Here is a 25,328-nt window from a genome sequence, read left to right as displayed (position 1 = left end):
CCTTTCGTATGCATGGAGGAATTCTGATGCGATTAAGTGAAGGTCCACACCGTGAGAAGATGGAGTGTATTCAGTAGTGTGGGAAATGGTTGTCAGAACTAAGTCAGTTTAATGGATAAGGATTAATGAAGTGCCCACTGTGTGCTAGACTTTGAGGATGCAAATTTAATAACTGAAGTAATCCTTACAAAGTGCTTTCATTTTAACAGGGGAGGCAACAAGGAAGTCCATATGGAATAAAATTAGAAAATTAGTACAAAGTGGGTAACACAAGAGAGTTGGAGAAGGAAGCCTCCAGCAGTTGAGGGAATCGCTCAAAAAGGTTTCTTGTAGAAGGTGAAGCTTCAACTGGGCCTTGAAGGAAGAAAGTTATTCTCTGAGGCAAAAATGGGTAGAAAGTGTATTGGGCGGAAGAAATTTACATAACTTTATTATATATTTAAAAGGAATAGAAAGTTATACATAACAGATTTGCAGTTTCACATGTAGTCATTTTTTTAATTATACTATGTTATGAAAATACTTGTTTTATTCCACAAATTAAAAAGAAAAATGAATGAAAACATAATTGGGAAATGTTTAACAAAATAAGTAAAAAAACATAATACATTTTTTAAATGCCTTCTGGACCTAGGGTCACCAGTGTAAGAGGATAGAGATAGAAGATGGAGCAGTGAACCACAGGTGGGCCGGTGTCCACACTGCAGAGTGCAGGACTTGGGTGGAAGGGGATAGTATCAGGCCAGGGTGTGAATGGCTTTAAAAGCTGAACAGAGAATGCTGATTGTGGAGGCAACACCCTAATTGACCAAGTAGGGAAGACAGATGTGGTCAGAGCTTCACTTCAAGGAAACCGACTGGTGTAGGGAAAGCCTTGAGGCAGGGCAACTGAGGAAGAGGAGGAGGAGGCAGTGGTTGAAGGGAGAGGTGATGAGCACCTGAACTAAGGTGGATGCAAGAGATATTGCAAAGGCAGAAATGTCAGGATTTGGCAACTAATTAGACATTGCAGGTGAAGGAGAGTGAGGAGTGAGGGTAACCCTAGGAGACTGTAAGAAGGGGGTTGCCTTGGATAGAAATACGTACGCTTGGAAGGAAAGAAGGAAGGAATAAGTTGAGTTTGGGATCTATTGAGTTTGAGATATCTCTGGGATAGACCGTTTGAGATGAGCTGAAGGTGACATAGGACTGAAGGCCATTTTGACCAGAGGAATGGACCGTAACCTTTCTGATGAGAATGTACGAAATTGTTGTTTAGCCCACACAGTATAATATAGTAGCATGGAATGATGATCCTCCTCAGAGCTGGAAAGCTGTAGGTCCAAATTCCGCCTCTGACAATACTAGCCATGTGATCCTGGGTAAGTGACTTCATCTCTGAAGGTTCCAGGCAGCTCTGTAAGACTGCAGATTTCAGAGAAGGAGTTTACTCCGCTGAGAGCTTGGTTTGGACTAGTGAAATCCCAGATCCAGTCCCCGAGCCTATGAAAAAAGCACAAAACAACTCTTCTAGCCCTCCAAGGTGCACAGAGAACTTTCCTCACCCAGCACTATCTAGAACTTGAATCTATGGCAAGGAACAAGAGGCATGATACCATAGGCCATAACTAATCCTGTCATTAGATAGGAGATAACAAACTGTAAATCACTTCATTTTAACTCAGTCTTCTCACCCTGCCCCCCATGCCTAGTGTTGGCCAGTGCCCAAAACAGAGGAAGGAGGAAGAAAACTTAGATCTTTTAAGTGATTTATTTCATTGCATGAAGGTGTGTTCAGTCTAGAAATTTTCACCTATTTTCAACTTTTGGGGGCATCCACCATCTGCAAAACTCTGCTAGCTGCTGGAATATAAATATGCAAACAGTGACATGTACATAGAAAAGTATGGTTCAGGTTCAAGTTTAGAACCAGTGAGAAACTAGAAAAAGACTCCGGGAAACCACAAGAAGTCAGGCCTACGTTCTCCTCAAGGAATCCTAGTTCTGTGGGCTGAGCCTCATTGAAGAAAGGCCAGCATGAGGCATGGGGGTGGGGAGGGAAGAAGGGAAGCACAGAGTTGGGAAGGTGGGAGTGTGCTGGCAGAGGGGTCTAAGAGTGGACAGAACGAACCTTGAATCATGAAGGGGCTTCTCTTTTCTCTTAGAGACTGTTGGAGCCCCTGAATGCTTTTGAGAAAGGAGGTGACATGATCCTATCTGTGTCTTAGAAAGATCATTCTGGTAGCCATGTGGAATCTAAAGAGATTGAAAGGAAGGAGACCATTCAGGAGGCTCTTCCCAAAGTCTGGTGAGAGCAGAGTGAGAAGACAGGATGGAACCTGAGGAATGGGCAGGTAGTGTTATCAGAACCAGTTGTGTGCTCCAGAGGGACAAAGGAGAACACAGAGCAGAGATGACCTCAAGGTTGGGCAGAAATGAGATCTGTGGTGTACAGGCACCAAGGGCTTCTAGGACCTTTACCTTCATCCAGTGTCACTGTCATTTTAGTTTTCCAGATGTGGCTGAGCCTCCACTGAGGTCAGGGAGCCAGACTCCAAGGGCAGGCCTTGTCCCCTCGCTCCCACATTGTGCTGGGGATCTGTCAGGGAACAGGCATGGCCAGCATGGGTCAGCTCACTGAACACCGAATGGAATATCCCTATGGGGTAACATTGGTACTTGGAAATGGATTTGTCAATACTTTGTCAGTAAATAATGGAGAGTCTGCACCCTTCTCACTGCCCTAGTTAGAGTGTTTGAAGGAATCCTTAGTATGACCATGCAAAAACCAGTTGTACTTAGGACACAGTGATCATTCTTGGTAGAGAAATTCCTGGTAGATCATTCCTTGGAAAAGTAGATCAGAGACAGCAGCATCAGAGCACACAGGGGAGTCACAGCATCACCAGCCAGCCAGCAAACACACAGGGTGCCTGTTACAGTGGATCCCATTTGTAGAGCACTTAAAGATGTACCAAATGGTTTCCTCATAACCACCCTGCAAGGGATTATTATCCCCATTTTACATAGAGGAGCCTCAGGCTCAGTGGAGGTCAGTGACATGCCTGTGGTCACTCAGGAACCAGGATTGGACCTCCGTTCTTCCAACTCCCTGGGTCACTGCCCAGGCCTCTTGTTCCTTGACCTGTGCTTGGTGCTGGGGCAGGGAGGTCATGGGCAAAAGGAGATATTGATACAACCAAGAGTGGTGGTAGAAGATGGCCTTGAGACAAGGGCCATGTCAGATGTACATGTCTCCATAGGACATGAGCTCCTGGCCTTGTACATGCCCAGAGCTGTCGGGCATCACTGGCATTGGGGTCACAGCTGAAGGAGTGAGAGGTCAGGCAGCAAGGAAATGTACAAATGTAGCAGTTCAGAGAGGTACCAGGCAGTGACTCCCATTGGTCTGATCCTTTGAGGTTGTCGTTCGTTGTGATACGACATTCTAGGCAGCCCAGAGAACTCAGAATGACAAAGTGCTGAGGCTTGGCCCCGGCAGCCACTGGCAGCCACCCCCATCCCTGACTTCTGCTGACCAGTGATCGCTGGCCTGGGTGCAACTTCTCAGCACCTTTGTCCTCCATCCTGAAAGTCTGCAGCCACAAATCAGCCCCTCCAAGTTCACCCCATCACCTAGGTCTTCAGAGGGGGAATGCTCAGCACCACCCAAGACTATGTCCCTTTGCCTGGGAGTGTGGTCATGTAACTTTGGCTCTTTCCGGCTTTGTCACTTGTTCCCTGAAGGCTACCAGGCCACAGCCCCACGCCCCCTGCCTCCTGTCCTGACCTCACTCCCACCGAAGCATCAATCCAGCATGACAAGTTCTCTTTCACAGGAATCCCAAACCCCTTTAGACTCTTTACAGAACAGGGACATAAATAAAATCGTGTCCATGTAATAGCCAGAGGAATGGAGGTGCAGAGATGGCAAGTGACTCCATCCTTGTCCTGATGATAGCAGCTGTAGTCATCAGTGGCCCAGCTGTTTACTTAGGGTGACAGAAGGGGTGTTGCCCTGCTCACAGCTCCTACTGCAGGATGCTCTTGTACAGATTGGTTCAGTGGCACAGATGAATGATGGCATTCTTTGATAGTTTTCACACTCCAGATGTCTCCCTAACTCCACCACCCAAGAGCTTGGAGTAGGAGTCTTGTTTGGCTAGAGTTCTTCTTCAGAGCCTGCTGCATCATTAATCCCTCTCTTCTTTCCTCTCATCCCCCTCTTCCTCCACAGGAGGACTTCCGGAATAAAGTTGAAGACTACATTAAGCGCTACGCCAGATGATGAAGGGTGGCAGGGCCGTGGTTTCGCACCTCCAAGTTGTATCTATCATTTTAAAGAAAGAAAGAAAAAATCAATATTCAGCATCCTCCTCCCCCCCTCCACCTCCCCATCGCCCCGCTGGCTTGTACGCGTCCCGTGACCGTGTTGTACCGAAGAACTGCCCACTTGACATGGAGAACTCGCCATAAATACAGCAAGAACTTGTGTGTATCTGGTTTAAACAGTTGTTTGCTTTAAAATGTTTACCTTTCTGAACCCGTGCTGTGTAGCCTGTTGGTGATTCTTGAGAAATTGCAAGAGATGTGTAGCGAGCTCGCACTTGCCCAGACTTTGTAATGGCCACGCCGGGGGCGGCTCTCTGCCCAGCCCAGAGCCGGCAGGGCCCGCCTGCGGGCGCCTGCACGGTGCGTGGCAGAGGGCAGAGGATCGTGGGTCTACACCTCCTCACGGAATGTTGATGCTATTTAATGTAAGTATATTTTGGAACAGATTTGTCATTTATGTATTTGTTGCTTTGGTTCCTTTTTTTGACCTTTCTGATCTGCATTTTCATCGTGCACAGTGGAGGCGAAGGGGTCTGTTAAGGATGAAAGTTTAGCATGAGTAAATAAGAAAAGCTTATGATCCCAATGAAGAGGGAACCCCCAAAAATCTGTCTTTTAAGGAATCAAGAATCCTTTCCCTACAGGTCGAGTTATGGCTGGACACGCTGGACACTCTGGACCCCCATCAAGAGGAGGGGCCAGGGCCAGAGGGGCTGTGGGCTTGAGACCCTCAGCAGGCTTGAGTTCTAGTGTTTAGGTGCTGACATTGACATGAACAGGGTGATTTTATGTGAGTCAGAGCACTTGCTGAAGAAAGAGGAAGCCTGGAGAGAGGGGCCACCGCTTCAGGGAGCCATCCAGACCTCCCTGAGAAAGCAAATAGGTGAACTGTGGTGTGTGCTTGGTCTCACTTCCTGGAGGCTGTTGATTGCTGAATGGTTGGAGCCACAGTGATTTGGGTTCATCTGTGTCAGTGGGAGAACACAAGCCAGGCACCAAGTGGTTGTCCGCTCTTAGACCCTTGGCTCCACCTTGAGTGGGGTCCAACTCAGTTTCACCCTGAGGAATCACATCCAGCTTTGTATATGTCCCATGCCAGCTATCACTTTTTAATCTTCCATTCCTGGCTCATATTTTCTGTCTGCCTCCACAGATAGACTTAGGATATCCAGCAGGCTAATCAGTCATTCTTCTGAAGTTCCTGAAGGTTTCTCTCAGCATTTGGCTTTAGGGAGGGCAGGACCAGGGAAACTCCTCATCTGCTGAGCAGCGTATCCTGAGAGGGAAGGCTGCCCTGCCCTCAGCCCATGGCAGCAGGTGTGGCAGCAGCAATACTGTTATCCACCCTCTTACCCGCTATTTGACATGTAAAAGATGTTTTTCTAGTTTAGCTCAGTCTAAAAGCTATACTTTGACCTCCAGCTTTTTAGGTCAAGACTTGTTCAGGGGTAGAAAAGCCCCCGTTTCACTCTATCACTGTTGAAGCACTTGGTTACAAAAAAGAACATTTGATGTGTCAGTGAAATCCAGGAATCCAAAGGTACAGACTCATTCCCCAAGGTCTGGCGCTCTCTAGCAGCTCTAACAGCAGATGGTGGTCCAGCTCCGGTCCTCATGGTTCCAACCAGTTCTTCTGGAGTCCTCGTGGCTTGTGTGGGAGACACTCCTGGGACAGGGGGGCCATTACCCAGAGTTCTAATGGCAACATTGGTTCACTCCAGAGACGTGGCCTATGACCTCAGAAAAGAGATGAAAGGGGCAGCAGTTGGGTCTGGTGTCTGTTATTAACTGTCCATAGCCTCTCATTTAACTAAGAGGTTCCTGAGGGACATTTCAGAGAAGCCAGACTAACTCCTTGAAGTATAAGGCTCACTTCCTCTCAATGGGCCTGGCCTCATGATTTCCTTGCCCAGGCATCATCTGTTATACTGGTCCATGGCTCCTCAGGATTGGTCGCTGCACTTGGCCACTCAGCTGGGCTGCTCTGAGCCCCTGTGGCTGTTCCCGAAGCTTCTCTAGCCACCCCCCCTTCCTGACTTCCTTCCTCTCTGACTCACAGCAGGCACGTCTGCACCATCAGTGGGGCTGCCTAAGTCCACCCAGCCAGTCCCTGCTCATTTGACATTACATGCTCATTAGGGAGACATACAAAAACACGTGCAGTATACATAGAACATTAATAAGCATAGATTATACCAAGTGGTTAAATACAAGATAGTTTGGGAGAGCGGGTACCAGCAGTTGGGGGACCAAGAAAGGCTTCATGCAGAAAATGGTGTCTCAGCTGCACTTTAATGGAAGAGACGGAGCAGGAGGGCATTCCAGGCACAGGGAGCAGTCAGGAAAAAGGCACATAGAAAGGAAGGGGGATGTCATGCAGTTTGGCTGCATCACAGGGTTTGAGAGAGAGAATAAAGTCCAGCAAGCCATTTCGGCTAGGTTGTGCAGGGATTTAAAAACTCAACCAATGTATATTTTCTCCTAGAGACAGTAATAAGCCACTGGCATTCATTGAGTAGGAGGTCCCATGGTCAGACCTGTGCAGTGTGCCAATGGATGTAGCCAGGGCCTGAATTGGTCTGGTCAAGGGGGTAGAGAGAAGGGGATCAATGCCAAAAACCTTGTGAGAGCATATGGCTCTCTGGCCATATGGAACAGGGGAGGGCGAAGCAGCCAGGGTAACGCCAAGATGACAAGCCAGGAGACTGGACAGATGTTGGCACTTAAGACAGAAAGAGGGAAGGGTTTAGGGGGCAAGTGGATAAAGTGTTCAGTTGTAGACAGGTTGAATTGTCAGTGGCTCTAGAACAGTCAGTGTGGAAAGTCCACTGGGCATTGGTGATTCCACAGTGAATTTTAGGGAGGTGCGGGAGGTGGATTTTGTGACTTGGGAACTACTGAGGCGAGAGAGAGAAGGTGGAGGGAGAAGAGAAAGTCTTGGGCAGAACCTTGGAGAAGACCTGTAGTTGGGGAACCTGATGTGGCAGAAGGGACTGAGGAGTGATTGGATAGGAAGGAGGGGAATGAACCAGAACAAAGGAAAGGCACCAAGACCCATAGAGGATGGGGAGTTTTCAAGAGTCGCCAGATGACAGTGTGGGTGGAAATAATTCTCAGATGTCTTGTCAGAAAATAGCAATATCTACCCTCCTGCCTTCCCTTAAACAAACCACATTCCTTCCGTCAGTCAGTAAACACCGAGCATCTATTGCGTGCCAGGCACTGGGCAAAGTACTGGAGAGAGAAAAACGCAAGTCAATCACTGCCCTCAAGGAAAAGGAGTCAAAGGGGGAGGTGATAAGCAAACATGTACAGACGAGTTTTGGGCAGAATGAATGGGAAATGATTAAAAGGGGGGGTGGATGAAGCTTCTCATATGCGATAGATTAGGGCTGGGTCCCTCCTTGCCAGGGTGAGCCATGCTGCAGAATCAGTTGGCCAGAAACATTCTGGCCACCCTACTCCTCACCGTGAGACAGGAAGGCATATTCCAACACACTGTCCCTTCCCTCAAGAAACAGACTTGGGACCTGTGAACTTGTGTTGAGTATCTCAATCACTGTGTCTTTGTATAATTGGTTTCTGTGGTAACCCTACAAAAGGGGTCCCTGGGCTTCACCCAACTGACCAGAGGGGCCCAGGAGGCTTGAGGCACATTTTAAAGGAAGACAATGACCCTGGGAGGCAGAGGGAGGGAGACTTCTCTCCATATGGCACCCATGTTCTAAGCTGTCCTGGGACCAAGACAGACCCCTGTGATCTATCCCTAATGTCTGCAAGCCTCAACTGACCCCCAACCCTGTGTGTGCATTCTCTCCTCCACCCCCAGAAATCTTGGATTCCCTTCAGGGTTCAGCATTATTACCATCCTCCACATCAGTCCTTTCCTAGTCTCTCCAGCTGCCACTGCCTCCTCCCTCCTCCACCAGGTTACAAGTTCACACATCAACATTTATTAAGTACCTCCTGTTTACCTGGCACTGGGATACAACAAAAGCTGAAAAACAGTCTTTGATCTCAAAGATCTCACAGTCTAATGGAGAAACAACATGAAAACAGCTGTGTGCAAACAAGCCATAAAAGGGATACATTGGAGATCATTCTAGAAATGCCTCATATGTGTTTAGGGGCAGCTGGCTACATACATGTGTGTGTATGTTGTATGTACGGTGGATGGAGTGCCAGGCCTGGGGTCAGCGAAGACCTGACTTCTGATCTGGTCTCAGAGGCTTCTTAGCTGGGTGAAGCTGGACTGAGGGTGGGAAGCCAAGTGTGAGAAGGCGGGTAGGATGGGGTCCAGAAGAGCGAAACATGGCCCATCCTTTGGTTTTGGTCCTGGGTTCTGTGAGCTAGTGGAGAAGCCATGACTCCACTCATTTTGGCAGCTGAATGGATTATGGACAGGGACAGGGAGAAAGCTGAAGCAGAAGAGCAGTGTCCAGTGTGACAGGTGGGGAGCCTGGGTGTCTGGTTTGAGGAACAGCTGGGAGGTGGGTCCCTGGACCTCAGAGGACGTGCAGAGGAGCCAAGCCTAAGAAGATGGGGAAGGGAGAAGGGGCAGGTGATGGAGGGCTTCAACAGCGAAAGAACATTTTCTGTTTGAGCCTGGGGGTGCTAGGAAGCTGCAGGTTACTGATTAGGGGGATGAGGTGTAGAGGTGAGGGTTTTAGTAATACTTCTCTATGTCCTGGTCTGAAAAAAAGGAGGTCTTTGTATTGTCCCTTTTAGGTGAAAAATCTCTACTTCTAAGTCTTTTAGACTTGCACTTAAATTCTTTTCTACTTTTAACAGCATTGTTTACATATTTTTCTCTTAATTGAATTTTGAGTCTACAAGTGTCAACATAAATTATAATTTCTTTTAATTCTCTCATTTCTGACTGATCAACCTAGAGCAGATCTTGCACTTTACGTTTGAATTCAATATCCTGCCTTCTTTCCAATATTGCTACTTTCTCAGTTCTGCACTTCTCTGTTCCAAATCATGTCCCATACCATTTTTCAGAACTAGTTCCTTACATCATCCACTGAATCTCTCCTTTGCCAGTGAGCTCACTTTTCTCAGGTATCTCAATATTCTTTGCAAAGTTTTACTTTGCTCTGGTCAGAGATAGAATGTCACGGCTTACAGACAGTTTCTCATTATGCCAGATACATTACTTGTAATTTGGCAAATGCAGAAATTCCTTTTTTAAATGACTTTGCTTCTAATTTACCTAGGGAACAATTCTAGCTATTCACACACCACAGCAGTCAGATAAACTCTCTCCTAAAATGAAATTTTGTCATTTTCTGAACAGTTTGTCCTTTTAATTTAAACACATCTATTTTTTTTCCATGCTGGAGAGAAAAGTTAGCAGCTGCACCAAGCCGTTCTTAAGCACCAGATAATACTTTGGAACTTCAGGCTGAAAAAAAAATTGGCTTGCCTGTTTTGGGGGTTTTGTTTTCTCTCCTTTTAAACTAGCTTCAGTTCTGTTTAAGGAGTAAGGGTTCTCTAGTCTGTGAAATCACCTTCTTCCCCTGCGCTAAATCAATAAATCTTTCATTCTGCAGGGAAGGGAAAGAGAGTTGGAGGATCTTCATGCTGTTTATTTGCAAATTCCATAAAGGTTCTACTTTGAACAATCCTAGGGGCTGCACCCCCAGAGTCCCAGTCAGATATTTCAGTACATATAAAAATAATCCAACCATAATTTAGAAGTACACTGCAAACAAATTACACTTCGGTCACCAATTTAGTCTTTAATTAGTTTGCAGTGCCATACATTTCTACAAAAGGCGAAAAGAATCTCTCTTCTCTCTCCTCAACCCTCCCTCCTCTTTATCTCCCTCTGTCCCTCTCATCCTTGCATTTCCCTCCTTCCCTTTCTCTTCCTCTCTCTGTTCCCAGTTCCCAACTTGGCCAGAATTAGGAGCTTTGAAACTTTAAGCAGAAAATTTCTCCTTCTTTTCCTTCTTTTTCTTTTGACTTATAAGACCACAGGTAAAGGTGAGCTGGCTTTACCAGGCCACAGAATACCAACAGCACTGATAGCATTCACTCTACGTTACCGAAAATGATGTACAAACAAAACACAGTCCCCTAATTTTTCAGACCAAAAGGTGTTTTATTTAATTTAATGTTTTTGCTGCCACATTGGAAAGCTACATGGCCTAATGTCTCCCAGGTCATTAATTCACTGTTTTTCGTCTCATTTTCTATTTCCATAGGGTAGGAATCACTCATTTCAGGGAAATTGGGCCAATATTTTCCCTTCTAATTTCTGAAGTAGAAAATTCTCAGTGTCTTTGAGGGAGTGTTTTTAAGCTTATGTTCTAATGGTTTTGACACTTTTATAAAAAGCCCCCTGGCCAATGGCCTTGTGTCTTTACCTTGCTCTCACCCTTCTTTCCATTTCAGTCCTCACATTTTCTTAATTCATTTTCTATTTCTCTAGGGAGAGACCCACTTTCCCCTCCAGAGTGATCTGTTCTTTCCCCCTAACTGCTCAAGTAAGAATCCCTCTGCTTTGCAGAGGTATATTTTTAAGTCCTCTAACTGTTGGCTTAGGATCCCTGTCTCTACCATTCATGGTTCTTAGGGTATGTCCCAGATAGGTACTAATCTGCCCCTGCAACTGCATCCAGTCTTTCACTTCAAAGGTTCCTCTTAATTCTCACCATAATTGTTAGTAGTTCAGTCCAAAGAGATGCACACAAAACCAATTAACCATTAGTTATGATAACTGGTGATAACTGGTGGAACAGAAACACTCAGTAGGCTTGGAGTGGGGATGCCTTTGAGTGTGCATGTTTAAGTACAAAAGTGTGGACATTTTGGAGAGGAAAAGGAGCCACAACAGTGCTACCTCCACAACCCAGTGGATCCATCACTGGAATGCATCAGCACATGGCCATCCTTCCCATGACTGCTCACCTCGGCACTGTTATATGGGGCAGTCAGTGTCTCTTGAATGAATGAAACATTGCAACACAACAGCCTACATATTGTGACAAATGAAAAGTTCAAGAGACATCCTTTCTGGGTAATTAATAATTTTATTAATTATGATTAGCAGATAATAAAATGGGCATTTGGCTTTTTCTTGTAAACTAGAGACCCATAATGGAGACCTCTCAACACTTGAAAAAGTGGGTGTTCTTGACAGGTAGAAATCAACTTTGATTGGTTAACAATGAGAGAATGAATATTATAATGAGAGGTGGACCTATTCCAATAAGGGTGGGATCGTGACTTTGATTTGGTCTCTCTTACAAATCTACCCAGACCACTCCCAGCCTTAGACAGTCTAAAGCGGATCTACTCCCCACCCACAGCTGGAATTTACCAAGATTAGATTCTGTTTGTAAGGTTTTCTAGATGTGGAGAGTAAGAATTTCACCTAGACAAGATAGTCTAAGTGGGGTACATTTTTTAACAACTCAGAAGTTTCCTTGAGAGATTGGACTTTGAGGAAATAGAAAACCTGGATTCTCCCCACACACCCTGCATGTTAATTGGTTATTAACATAAGAGAGAAATGATCATTTCTTAACGTCCAGGGCCTATGAGAGCCAGAAAGCTCTGAGCTACTCTGTGTACTCAGTCCCTCGTGATGCCTTCATCCTTTCTATGACACAAACAGCTCAGGAGCCCAACCTGAAGATGTGGAGGTACAGGACCCCACTGGGAACAGGACCTGAAACACACAGTGGAGGACCCAGTTAAAATGATCTTGCTTTCAAGCCTCAGGGCCCCAGGCTACTAGAAGGTGAAGGCAGTCCTGGAGGATAACCAGGAAAAGGAATTCATCTGTTCTGAGACCTTTCATCAGGGTTTCTGGGCTGTAATCCATCATTCTGGCTAGGCACATAGGATTAGAGTGAAGTACTATTGATGGGGTACAGATCTGGGAACCTCCTTGAACTCTCCTTGAATCTTCCCACTTAAGTTGGCTTTTCATTCCCAAATCTGTTACCCTTAACCTAGCGTTGCCCTCATTGTCTGTTACCTCTGGATTGCCCCACCTGCTTAGCCAGCCCTCCTTTGTCTGTTATCTCCCAGTTGCCTCCAGTTTCCCACCCTTGATCAGTCACCTCAGTTCCATTAAAATTCTCCTTGGACTTCTCAAAACCCTCCCTCAACCCCTCCCTCCCATCACCCCAAACTATTAGACCACCTCCAGTTCCCTCCTACAGCCTTTCTATATACAAGTTCCATTTTGCCTCCATGAAGGCCCTCAGACTCAATCTAGCTCAGATTCAATCTGGCCCACTTGTAAATACAAGTGTCACAAATGGTTAGGCTTCTTAAGAGTCAGCCCAATATGGTGAATCTTTAATAAACTTTGTTTTTCTTTGATTGCAAGAAGGCTTGGGTTGAATTCATTTGGGCAAGACCAGCAGTGTTGGAATTTTGGGGTCCCAAGCACCCCAAACCTCAACATTATGGTTCCCTGACCTCATCACAAGACAAGAAAACAGTAAGGAAAGTGGAACTATGATCATGACTGTGACCAAGGAAGGTTTTTTCTTCGGAGACATCATCTTCCAAGGAATCCTGAAAGATCCTGACTTAGTGATGGGAAACAGCTTGCTGTAAAAACAGGGAACATGGCATTTTGTTCTGCCAAGTCCAATGCTTTTCCATCATAAACCATAGCACAATGGATGACTGGATACAATTTAGTTGAATGATCCTCTGATTATTTGTATGGAGTAGTCTTTAAAAGGGAGGTTTTCCAAATCATTGCTCTGGTTCCATCAAGCACACTGGAGAGCCTCTTAGAAGAGATCCATGAGCACTCAAGAATTTAGCCTATCTATGCCTTTTTAAAAACTTTAATTTTTTTATTTTTTTCAATTAGCAAAGATCCACCTTTTCTCCCTTTTCTCCTATTAGAAACATGCTTGACACTGAAAAGAATCAAGAAAAATTTATTGGAGTTCAGGGGAATTGAACACTTTGGTCAAAGTGGACTCCACCCCTCTTCAAAAAAGGGGGGAGAGAGAGATATAGAAGGAAGGGGAATTTTATAATGTTAGTGCAGGACAGATCCTCCCATCAGAGGATCTCTTTCTGGTAACAGTCTTTTGACACACCCACTGTGTGTCATTAAGCAAGCGCAGTTGGATTTTTAGGTTGCCCTGCCAGTGACCCAAGCTGGTTTAAGCTGGACCAGTTCTATCTTCTTGGGTTTTTCTAAAAGCCCCTAACCATTTTCTGATTGGTCAGGGCCATCTGCAGGTTTTAGTCAGTAACTTTAGGGGCTAAGAACCTTTGTTGATGCTTAACCCCTGCTCTCTCTTGCAAGTTTCTGACCTTTTTTACCTGACCATGCTAGGTCACAACTCTGATTAACTATTGCCACTCAAAGCTGGAAGTTTCTGCCCTGTGGAAACAGAACCCTTTCCTTTGTTTCCTACACTCCTATTAAAAAAGAAAGAAAATGAAAAAAGGAGAACTTGAAACAATTGAAGCATAAAAGGAAATTATCAGAAACTATTTTACCCAGCTATATGCTAAAAAGCTGATAACGTATAAGAGATGACTACCTAGGAAAATATAAAATACCCAGATTAACAAAAGAAGAAATGGACTAAGTAATACAGTATCAGAAATAGAAATTGAGCCATAAATGAACTCCCAAAGAAAAGACTTTGAGAGCAGATGTATTCTTGAGTGAATTCAATCAGATATTCAAGGAAAAATCAATTCCAATACTGTATCAACTATAATAGGAAGAAAAAGAATCCTTCTAAATTGCTAAGATGCAAATAGGGTCTTGATACCTAAATCAAGGAGAAACAAGGCAGAGAAAGCAAAATACAAGCCAATATTCCTAATGAATATTGGTGCAAAGATAATAAATAAGATGTTAGCAAGGTTGCTACAACTTACTAGAAAGATTTTACATTAAGACGTCTACATTTATGCCAGACATAAGGAAGACTATAAATATAACATGCCATGTTAATATAATTAATAAAAACCGCAATTATATCAATAGATGCAGGAAAGGCTTTAACAAAATTCAACACTCATTTCTATGTTTAACTCTAAAAATCACAGTAGTAAGTGGACCTTTCCTTAATATTAAATGGACCTTTCCTTAATATTAAGTATCTAACTCCAAGAGTACAGTTTATATAATGGAGAAAAGTAGCAGGCTGTTCCACAAAGATCAGAAGTAGATCAAGAACGTCCATTATCACCACGACTGTTTAACATGGTGCTACAAATGCTAGCCAAACTGAAAAGAAGAAGAAAAAGAAATTGAGGGAATAAGCAACGGTAAAGAGAAAACAAAATTCTCGCTCTTTGTTGAGGATATAATGGTGTACTTAAAGAACCCTGGGTAGTCAGCTTAGTAATTAATTAAAATAATAATTCAATCAAGGTTGCCGGATATATAAGATAAGTAACAAGCATTTCTATAAATCCCTATAAATAACCAACAAAACCCATCAAGAAAAGCTAGAAAAAGAAATCTGGTTCAAAATAACAATAGAAGCCACAACATGAGTGGAAGTGCATCCTCCAAGATTCAGTCAGTCAACTACCATTTATTTATTACGGACCTACTGTGTTCCAGAAACTGTGCTGTGCTCTGGGGATACAAAGAAATACACACACACAGAGTCCCTGCCCTCAAGGAGCTTACAGTCTAATGTGGGAAAACAACATGCAAACAACTCCATAAAACCAGATATATACAGGATGAATTGGGGGGTAATCTCAGAGGGAAGGTGCTAAGTTTATGGAGGCCTGAGAAAGGGTTCTTGCATAAGGTGGGACTAACCTGGAAAGAAGCCGAGAGTTAGAGAAGGAAGAGTGTTTGAGATATAGGAGACAGCCGAGGACTCTGAATCTAATTGTGGAACACGGCACAAACAAAAGGAATGAAACACATTGATTAAGCATTTGCTGTGTTCCAAACACTGCTGAGCAAAAAGAAAGACAGTCCCTACCTAGAAGGAACTTACATTCTCATGGGCTAAGACAACACCCAAAAAGAGACTGAAAAGGGATTGAGGGGAGGTAAAGGTTCCCAGCACAGGGAAGTAAAAGCTGACTGGTCCGGGCCCCTCCACAAAATAGAGACCTCAGTCTCAGGGAGAACTCACCACTCAGAGAAGGGGGTGGGTCTTGGGGAGGGATACAGACAGATATAAATAATTGGAGAAATATTAATTGCTCATGGGTCAGTTGAGCCCATTTAATAAAAATATCAGTAATACCTAAGTTAATTCACTTGCTCAGGGCTGTACCAAACTCCTCAAAGAATATTTGGTAGAGCTTAAAACTAAAGCAAAAATAGACCTAATTAAAAGAAATAGGGAAAATGGTAAAAGATCTTTGCTAAAAGATACCATAGATAATGAAACAGTATCAAAAAAATTTATATCAGGTTTCTCTGATCTACTCAAATAGGTACTGAGTGTAGAACTGAGTCAAATTTATAAAAATGAGGGCCATTCCCTAATGGATAAACGGTCAAAGAAAATCTTTCAGAAGAAAAAATCAAAGCTATCTACAGTCGTGAAAAAATACTTTAAATCACTATTGTTTAGAGAAAAACAAATTAAAACAACTCTGAGGTACCACCTTGCACCTATCAGAAATGACAAACGTTGGAGGGGATGAGGATAGAGTAGTAAACTAGTCCAGCCATTCTGACAAACAAGTTGGAATTTACCCAAGAAGTTCTACAACTGCGCACATATCCTTTAACCCAGAAATAATACTAGCAGGTCTGTATCCCAAAGATATCAAAGGGCACGGGACTTATGTGTACAAAAATATTTTCAGCAGCTCTTTTTGTGGTAATGACTGAACAAGTGGTGACATATGATTGGGATGGAATATTATTGTGCTGTGGGAAATGACAAGGCAGAGTTTCAGAAAAATATGGGGAGACCTATACGAACTGATGCAAAGTGAAAATGAGAACCAGGAGATCATTGTGCATAGTAACAGCAAAGTTATAATGATGACCAAATGTGAAAGACTTAGCTACTCTGATCAATACTTCGTAATGAAAAAATGCTATCCACCTCCAGAGAGAAAACTAATGAACTCTAAATTGAAGTATAATTTTCTCTATTTTTCTTACTTTTTTCAAAAACATGGCTAATATGGAAATCTTTCCTATGATTCCACATATATGGATGGGGGAGGTGGTGGAAAGGAAGGAGAAAGTTTGGAACTCAAAATTTTAAAAGTAAAGAATGTTAAAAATAAATAAAATTTTAAATATGTCAATGAATTCATCTTTACTAATTTTAAAAATAATTCTTTTAGAACAAGTTCAATTTCCATTTGAGAGATTACAATAAGATTCCTATTTGATATTTTGAAATTCTGATAAGCATGTAATCCATGTTAAAGCAGCATGGGATGTTGTTCTCCAATTAGGAATAACAAAAAATAAATAAGTACAAAATTATTTTTGAATAAAAGTGCAGGACCCTGACACAAGGCTTCTGATATGATATGAAATCATTAATAATGGCTATTTGGGATAAACTATTCAGGATTTAGATCCACCTAAATATATACTGGTCAAGCCCACATCTGTATCTTCTCCAAAGGACCGGCATGATTTACAAGGAAAAGAGTCGTTTCCCAGCTGACAAATGAATAGGCAGTTTTCAAAGGAAGAAATCCAAATGATCCATAGCCATATGAAAAAATGTTCTAAATCAGAGGTATCAAACATGGGATCCCCCACAGCACTCCTGGATGCAGCACGAACCAGATTATTTTTTCAATTTCTTAACATTTTTGTTCAAAGCCTTGAGTTCCAAATTGAATTTAAACTGCTCCAAATTCTATCCCTCCCCCTTCCTGAGACAGTAAGCAATCAGATATAGGTTACACATGAGCAATTATGTAAAATATTTTCATATTAGTCATTTTGTACAAGACTGAAATAAAAGAGGAAGGAAGGAAGGAAGGAAGGAAGGAAGGAAGGAAGGAAGGAAGGAAAGAAGGAAGGAAGGAAGGAAAGAAAGAATCATTAATTCTTTGGGATTGTCTTGGATCATTTCATTGCTGAGAACAGCCAAGTCATTCACAATTCGTCGAACAACATCTCTGTACTGTTTGCAGTGTTCTCCTGGTTCTGTTCACTTCACTATGCATCAGTTCATATAAGTCTTTCCAGGTTTTTTTTTAATCATACTACTTTGTCATTTCTTATAATACAAGTATTCCATTACAATCAAATACCACGGCTTGTTTAGCCATTCCCCAATTGATGGGCAACCTTTGATTTCCAGTTCTTGGCCACCACATAAAGAGCTGCTATAAATATTTTTGTACAAATAGGTCCTTTTCCCTTTTTTTGGATGTCTTTGGAATATAGATCTAGCAGTGGTATTGCTGGGTCAAAGGGTCTGTACAGTTTTTATAGCCTTTTGGGCATAGGAGAAGCAGAATAAAATATAACTGGGAAATATTTAACAAAATTAATTTTTAAATAAAACAGAGAATGTTAATGTGAGGTTTTCTAAGTCAATATGTGGCCTATGAGGATCCTTATATACGGTTTAATAGTCCCTATTTTTATTTGAGTTTGGCACTACTGATCTAAATCACTGGTAGAAAAGCAAATTAAAACAATTTTGGGGTAACAGCTCACCCCTGTCAGATCGGCTAGCATGACAAAAAGGGAAAATGATAAATTCTGGAGGGCATGTGGGAAAACAGGTGCAATAACAATCCTCTTGGTGGAGCTGTGAACTAGCGCAGCCATCTGGAAAGAGATGGTTTCAGAAGACCTGGGAATGCTTATGTGAACTGACTCAGAGTGCAGCGAGCACCCTTGAGAAGAGTTTACATCGTTAGAGTAACATGGTAATTAATCCACTTTGAAAGACTTAGTAACCCCAATCAATACTATTGACCCACCACAATTTCAGATGAAAAATGCTGTATGCCTCCAGCCAGAGAGAGAAGTGGTAGATAAGAGAGCAGACCGAAATGTACTTTCTTCTCTTTCTTTTTGGGAACATGGGAAAAGCAGAAATTTGTTTGACTAAATAGATTTGTAATGGGTTTTATTTTTATTGTTTTCTCGATGGGTAGTGGATGGGGAGAGAGGAAATTTGGTAAATAAAATAAAATTCAATTTAGAAGCAAAAATAAATAAATGGCATAAGACTTTGTCATATGTTTCGCAAAAGCCTAGGTAATAAACCACGTCTATGGCATTCCCTCTTCTACAGTAACTATTAGTAACTATTTCAATATAAGTTCAATGTACCATATCCTGCTGATTTTTAAAAATGTGATTTTATTAAGATAGTTTGCTTTTACATCAGTTTCATTTCCAAATATGTCCCTTCTCCTTTCCCAAATGAGAGCCAGCCCTTGTAACAAATAAAGAAGGGGAAAGAGCAGCTCGATGGAAGCAGTCTGATAATATATGCCGTGCTCAGCACCAGTGATCTTTCACCACTTTTTCTCACGTTCTCATTCACTGTTATAAAACAGGGTAATTATAATTATGTACCTTTTGTTGTTGTTGCGGCTGCTGCTGCTGTTTCCACTTCCATGAGTTTACTCTGGTCGTGATGCTCTATTAAGTGTTATAGGTTGAAAGGAAGATGAGAAACAAACCTTGGCCTCAAGGATCCCAGTCTCATGAAGGGGGAAGACAAAATGCCAACAGTTAAGTATACAACCCAGGGTAGACTGGGAGCAGTTTCACTGGGATGAAGACTAAGAAAGGCTTCTTGCAGAAGGTCAGACTTTAGCAGAGACTTAAGGGAAGGCAGGAGAGAGAAATGAGGAGACAGAGCACTGTAGGCATGGAGGAGAGGGTTGGGAGGTGGAGAAGCAGCAAGAAAGCAGGGCTCGATGAATGGCAGAAGCACCAAGGGGGTGGGTGGTGTAAGGAGATTGGAAAGGTGGGGAGGGGTTGGCTTATGGAGAATTTGAAGAGCCAAACAGGGTTTGATATTTGGTCCTGGAGATGATAGGGAACCACTGGATTTTACTGAATGGGGGAGAGGAAGGGATGTGTTAAACCTGCCTTGAAGGAAAATCAGTTTGGCAGCTGAGTGGAGGCTGGCTTGGAGTGGGGAGAGAGAGGAGGAAGGGAGGCCCACCAAGAGGTGATTGCAGTGGTCCAGGTGTGAGGTGTGGAGGGAGGGGCCTGCACCAAAGCAGGGACAGAGGAGAGAGGAAATGGCAGGACTTGATGATTAACTGTGGGGAAAGGGAAGAAGAGTCAAGAATGACACCCAGGTTGCAAGCCTGGAGGCCTAGTTGGATGGTGGGACCCCAACAGTTGTTTGTTCTGGAAGAGGACTGTGACATCAGGGAGGTGATACCAAAATATGCAAATGGATTGGGTGGAAGTGAGGCAGGGCTGTGCAAAGTCACCAGCCTCCCTTTCTACTCCCAAGCCATCTGGGTCCAGTGGCCACATCAGGAGGACTGGAGATGGTCCCACCCTCAATAGTAATAAAGATGTTCAGAACAGGGAGGGGTTTGCAGGAGAAAAAGGAATCAGCTTTGGACATGATGAGTTTAGGGCATGTACAGGCCATCCAACTGTAGATGTCTTTAGTGAGCCTAGAGGCCAGGGAGGAGTCACCTCTTTGGGCTGGACTAGCAGGTCTGAAGTTCATCTGCACAGAGAAGGAAATCTAAACCATGAGCTCTTATGAGATCACCAAGAGAAACAGCAGAGAGGAAAAAGAGGGACCAGCATAGGGCTGCAAGGACTCCCAAGGTTAGCCAGCATGATTGGATGAAAGTCCAGCAAAGGGATAGGCAGGAGAAGAGTCAGACAGAAGAATGTCACAAAAACCAACAATTCAGGATGAGCAGTGTCAGAGACTGCCCAGAAGTCATAAAGGGTGAGGACCCAGGAGGGCCAACCACTCCAAGATTGTTAGCAGCTCCAGACACAATGGTTTGGGTCAGATTGAATTCTGGTTGCCATCATAGACTGGACAGCAGTGGGCAACCGTCCTGGCCTCCCCGATACAAATCCAGTTTTGTCATAGGGAATGATTTTTTGAAAATAAGTTTACTGAAGTCTTTTTTTTCTTTTTATAAAAGAATTGTTTTCAGTTTTCTACAATCACTTCTATAAATCATAGATTTTCTCCCCCTTCCTTTTTTTTTTAAACCACGATGACTTTTATCTCTATTTTTGTCACGCCTCCTGCCTGTGGGTATTTCTAACAGACTGGTTCCGGGTTCTCTTTTTTTGTCTTTTACACTCTCTTTCTTGGTGACCTTGTTGATGAGAAAAGGACTATTCATTTGATAAGGGAAATTTGGGGAGTTGTAACTATTAGTGAAAGAGGAGTCACTGAGATTCGGGCAAGAGACAGAAGGCTGTTAATTAAGCCATTGAAAGAGGAAATTAGGTTATAGAATAGGCTGCCTTGGTACTGGAGGAGGAAAATTAAAGACATAGCAGGGGGCCTAAGAAATATGCCCTGAGAGCCTAAGAAGGAATTCTCTTAATTGAAGGCTTCAGTTGAGGGATTCCTGATTAGTGGAGAGAAAATTAACTTCATGGGCCAAGAGCTATAAGGAGAGCTGTTGCTCTTGAGCGCCCCCTAGAAGTGGATAGAGGTGTGCTTGGCAAGCAAAAGCGTCTGCTTTGGGATCCTGGTCACCTGGCAACCAGGGGATGTACTAAGTGGCCATGAGCTTGATTCTGATGGGACAATTCAGCATCTAGTCAGCACGTAGCTGGAGGGTCCAGTAGTCTCCATGCTGTAGAGAGAGCCAGTTGATACACTTTGTGCATCTCTAGCTTAAAGAGAAACTGCTTTTCACACCAAAGGTGATGGTTAATTGAAAGAATTATAAATTCTCCGCTAGAATAGACAAGAACAGAGAATGTCCCCAGCTGAAGAGTGGTAAGGATCAGGAGTTTTGTGTGGGACCAATAACTCTGAACCCTGCACTCTAGAACTGTGACGTACCGTGAGCACATGAATGCCCCCGCTCAGTTTCCTTGCTGGTTTTCTTTGTATGTTCATGCTTCACCATAGCTACTGAGTGCATTGGTGGGAGAGTGTGATCCAGGGTTAAATGTGTATTGTGATGTATTTCACCGTCTATTGCTTTAATATATTAGCATCTATGATAGTATCCCCTTTTATGTTACTATATATATATATATATATGTATCCTTTATTTTAAAGGAAATCATTATCTTTAAGCTAAAAAGCATCATTACTGTAAGTGACCAGTTGGGTAAATATTACTCAAATGAATATTATTCCTGCCTGCCTGCCAGACAGGACGAGACACACCCAGGTCATTGCATTGCAGCACGCTGCTCTCCTCACCTAGCCCCTTCCTACCTGCAGGGGAGGGGGAGGGATGCCATTCTGTCAGCTCCTCACACTTGTCCCCCTGCCTGAGCTGCCTAATGCCCTGAGTGGGTTCCACGTTGAGGCCAAACATGAGGGATATTAATAATTGAAGTCATCACATAATGGTTAACGAACTCCTCAGTATAGCCTCCTTATCCCAGTGATTCAGAAACCCTCTCTCCATAGTTCAAAGCCCATTCTCCATCCCCCTGCTGCCCATTCTCTTATCATCATTCCCCTCAACTTCCCCCCACACACAATGTCCCACTCTAACACTATACACCCTTTCTTTTGTGCTTAATGAAATGCCTGCTCCATAATTAACGAACTGGCTTTCATCTAAAGTTTTTTCCTTTCCCACTCCTTCCATCTTCTGGCTGTCCCTGACACCAGATCCACTCCTGACTCCCAGTCATGCTTTCCAGCACTGGTTGCACTTTCACTCATTTCTCTGGCTCTGAGGTGGAGGAATTAAAATACTCCTTGCCCCATTGCCCCCTCTAAATTGTCCCTCCACCACCATTACTGGGTAACCTCTCACTTTTGCAGTTTTCTCAATCCACATCTACCACCCCATTAAAATTCTAGTGACTGTCAGCTACCCACCTCCAGAATACTCCCTGCTTCCTTCCTCAGTGAGTTGTGTCTGGCTCACCATCTTTCTTTCCTCCTCAACTCCTGCCCTTATACTAGGGGCTTCAACATACTTATTGATGTTCCCCCAAACATTAGGATCCGCAGTTCTTTGACTTCCTCGTTTCCCATGACCTACTCCTCCACCTTATCTGTACACAGAAGGCGCCTTCCCTTTGATCTTACCGTCACCTACAAATGGTCCTGAACTCTGCATGAGTTTAGCTGCGTGATCTGTTGTCATTCCATTTCTCCCTCTGCCTTGTAACCTCAAGTCCTGTTCATTATCTTCACTGTGATCTCCAACCCCCTGACCATCATTCCTACACCGGCCCTCTCTTCCCCTTCTGCATCCCTTGGTGAACAAGTTCAACACTACACAGTTCTCTTAAATCCTTTGCCCCCTTTGGGATACTGTGAAAGAATTTGCCCTGCCAAGGCTTGGTTTTGGATTACCCCCACCACCTGCTCCCTTCATTCCTATCCCCTGCTTCTGAACAAAGCTGGGGAAAATCACAAAGCCATGATGGGGCCTGCTACAGGTCTTTGTTAGATGATCTCAACTGGCTTCTCAGTTCAGCAAGACTATTATTCATGAGAACAGACCCCAAAATCTGAAATAGTTTTAGAAAGAAACATATTAGGTCATTTGATATGTGAGAGCAAGGCAGAAAAGAAGTGTGTATCCCTCTCATCTAGGCTTTGGAAGGTTTACATTCTATAGGACTTAGACAAGGGTGCCTGTAGAGGAACCACACATATGCAGGTAAGTAATTTTTGCCAAGAGGGAAATGGGACCAAAACACAGGGGAACTTTTCTCTTTGAGTGTGGTAACCCAAAATAAGAATACTTTCAGTGGATCCAGGACCTACAAAAACCTTGTAACCATCCCCAGTATTTCTGGAGAGTTGATGGGGCCAAGTGACATTCTGAGCACAGCAACTTTTAAACACATAAGGTTGAATTTAAACAATATGATAATTTTAACCAAACAATATAATAAATCATTTTTCTGCACTATCTTTTTATATCTCCCTAAATGGTTCATTATCCCTTTCTCCACAGTGACTCTTCCAAACCTTTCTGACTCTCCTCACCTCTCATAGATCTTCACTCTCATCCTCTCAGTGAGAACCTTGCCTCATATTTTACAGAAAAAATTGAGGCCATTCACCAAAAGTTCATGTCTCCAGTTGCTCATTTCACCTTGCTCAGATACCTTCTTCCACCATCTCTGCCTTCACCCCATCTCAGGAAGAAGTCGTCCTCTCCCTTACCAAGGCAGGTGATCCCATTCTCTCTTGTCCCTTGTTCTCCATCAGATTGTCATCTCTATCATCCCTTCCCCTTCAATTTATTCTTAATCTCTCCCTGTCTATAGATTATTTCCCTGGTGCTTATAAAACATACCCATGTTTCCTCCAACCCCACAAAAACCCTCACTTTATTCATCTATCCCCTTCTAGCTACTGGCCTCCTTTGTATGGATAAAGCCAATGAGAAGAAAATCTACAATCAATGTCTTCACTTCCTTTCATTATGTACTTAAATCTTCCCCTCAACGCTAATCTCCTTCCACCGATTTTGTCCAGTTTCTCCTGTTCATAACTTGTTCATACATTGTTATTTGTATGCTGTTTTCCTCCTCAGACTATGAGCTCCTTCAGAGCATGAAAAGAATTTTTTTTGCCTTTCTTTGTATCCCCAAGACTTAACACATGGTCTGGAGTATTGTAGGAGCTTAATAAATGCTTCCTGACTGTTGCCTGACCACTGACTGAAGCTTGTGTGGAAGCATTATCTTGTTAATGGCTTGTGGTAAAGATAGGTTTATCCCTCTCAACAACATCTAAGGATATAGCGTAGCAGTGGCAGCCCTCAGTCCCAAGGCACAAACAGTTTTGTAACTCACTATGGATTGCTATATTTCTTTCCCAAAATATGGAACTATTTCATAGCACTAACAATTTTATGATATCATGCTAATTTATTCACAGCCCCACTAACATTACTTTTTTAAAATGTTAAAAGATTTACATTCATAGTTTTTTGGATTTCAAATAATATATTTTTCCCAAATTACATGTAAAAATGATTTTTATATTTTTTTTAAAATTTGAATTTCAAATTTTATCCCTGCCTTCCTCCCTTCTCACTTCCCTGACATGATAAGTAACCTGATATAGGTTATACATATCCAATCATATAAAAAATATTTCCATATTAGTCATTTTGTGGAATTAAATGAAAGGAAGGAAGAAAGAGAGAGAGAAAGGAAGAAAGGAAGGAAGGAAGGAAGGACGGACGGAAGGAAGGAAGGAAGGAAGGAAGGGAAGGAGGGAGGGAGAAGAGGGAGGGAAGGGAGAAAGGAAAGAAGGGAGGGAGAAAAAGAAAGAGAAAAATAGTATACTTTGTTCCGTATTCAGACTCCATCAGTTGCTCTTTACAACTCCACCAACAATGCATCAGTGCCACATCAGAGAACTCATACTGGAGTGAAACTCTTTGAATGTAGTGAATGTGGGAAACCATCCAAATGAAACCTTATTAGCTATCAGAGAAATCATACCCAAGAGAAACCCCTTCATGTGATGACTGTGGCATGAAGCAAACCTTCCTTCAACACCAGAGAATTCACCACTGCTGAAACATCCTGAGGGTGAGACACAAGCTCCTCATGTCACGAGCTGGTTCTCCCACAGATCAGTGGCAGGATGCCTCAAGGAGCCGAGGTCATGTTCCTGCAGTGGTGGAAATGGGAACAGGAAGACTGAGATCAACAGTAGTCATACTGACATCACTAAGTGGGGAGGGGGTCAGAATGACGTCACTGTGAATGGGGAGGGGTCAGAATGACATCACTAAACGGGGAGGGGTCATAAAGACCACTAAATGGGGAGGGGGTCAGAATACTAAATAGGGAGGGGGTCAGAATGACATCACTAAGTGGGGAGGGGGGCAGGATGACATCACTGTGAATGGGGAAGGGGTCAGAATGACATCACTGTGAATGGGGAAGGGGTCAGAATGACATCACTAAGTGGGGA

The 25,328-nt window shown here is 43.3% G+C and overlaps 1 protein-coding gene and 1 long non-coding RNA gene across 4 annotated transcripts in view; one reads left to right on the top strand and one right to left on the bottom strand.

The window, feature by feature from the left end:
• Positions 1-4,772, top strand: part of UBE2F (ubiquitin conjugating enzyme E2 F (putative)) — a 132,005-nt gene extending 127,233 nt beyond the window's left edge. For all 3 annotated transcript variants that reach the window (XM_072640591.1, XM_072640590.1, XM_072640592.1), the window contains exon 10: positions 4,217-4,772. In XM_072640591.1, coding sequence (XP_072496692.1) covers positions 4,217-4,267 — 51 coding nt within the window. In that variant the 3' untranslated portion in view covers positions 4,268-4,772. The remainder of the gene's footprint in view (positions 1-4,216) is intronic.
• On the bottom strand, positions 1,735-25,322 carry LOC140525324 (uncharacterized). Its single transcript, XR_011973999.1, has 2 exons — positions 24,851-25,322; positions 1,735-4,309 (listed from the first exon to the last, which is right to left on the bottom strand). It is a non-coding gene; the product is annotated as an uncharacterized lncRNA (long non-coding RNA).
• Between the last annotated feature and the right edge of the window lie 6 nt (positions 25,323-25,328).

This window comes from Notamacropus eugenii, chromosome 2, assembly GCF_028372415.1.
Source record: "Notamacropus eugenii isolate mMacEug1 chromosome 2, mMacEug1.pri_v2, whole genome shotgun sequence".
Lineage (NCBI taxonomy): Eukaryota > Metazoa > Chordata > Mammalia > Diprotodontia > Macropodidae > Notamacropus > Notamacropus eugenii.
The sequence above is the reverse complement of the archived record's forward strand: the minus strand, read 5'-3'. Positions and strand labels throughout refer to the sequence as shown.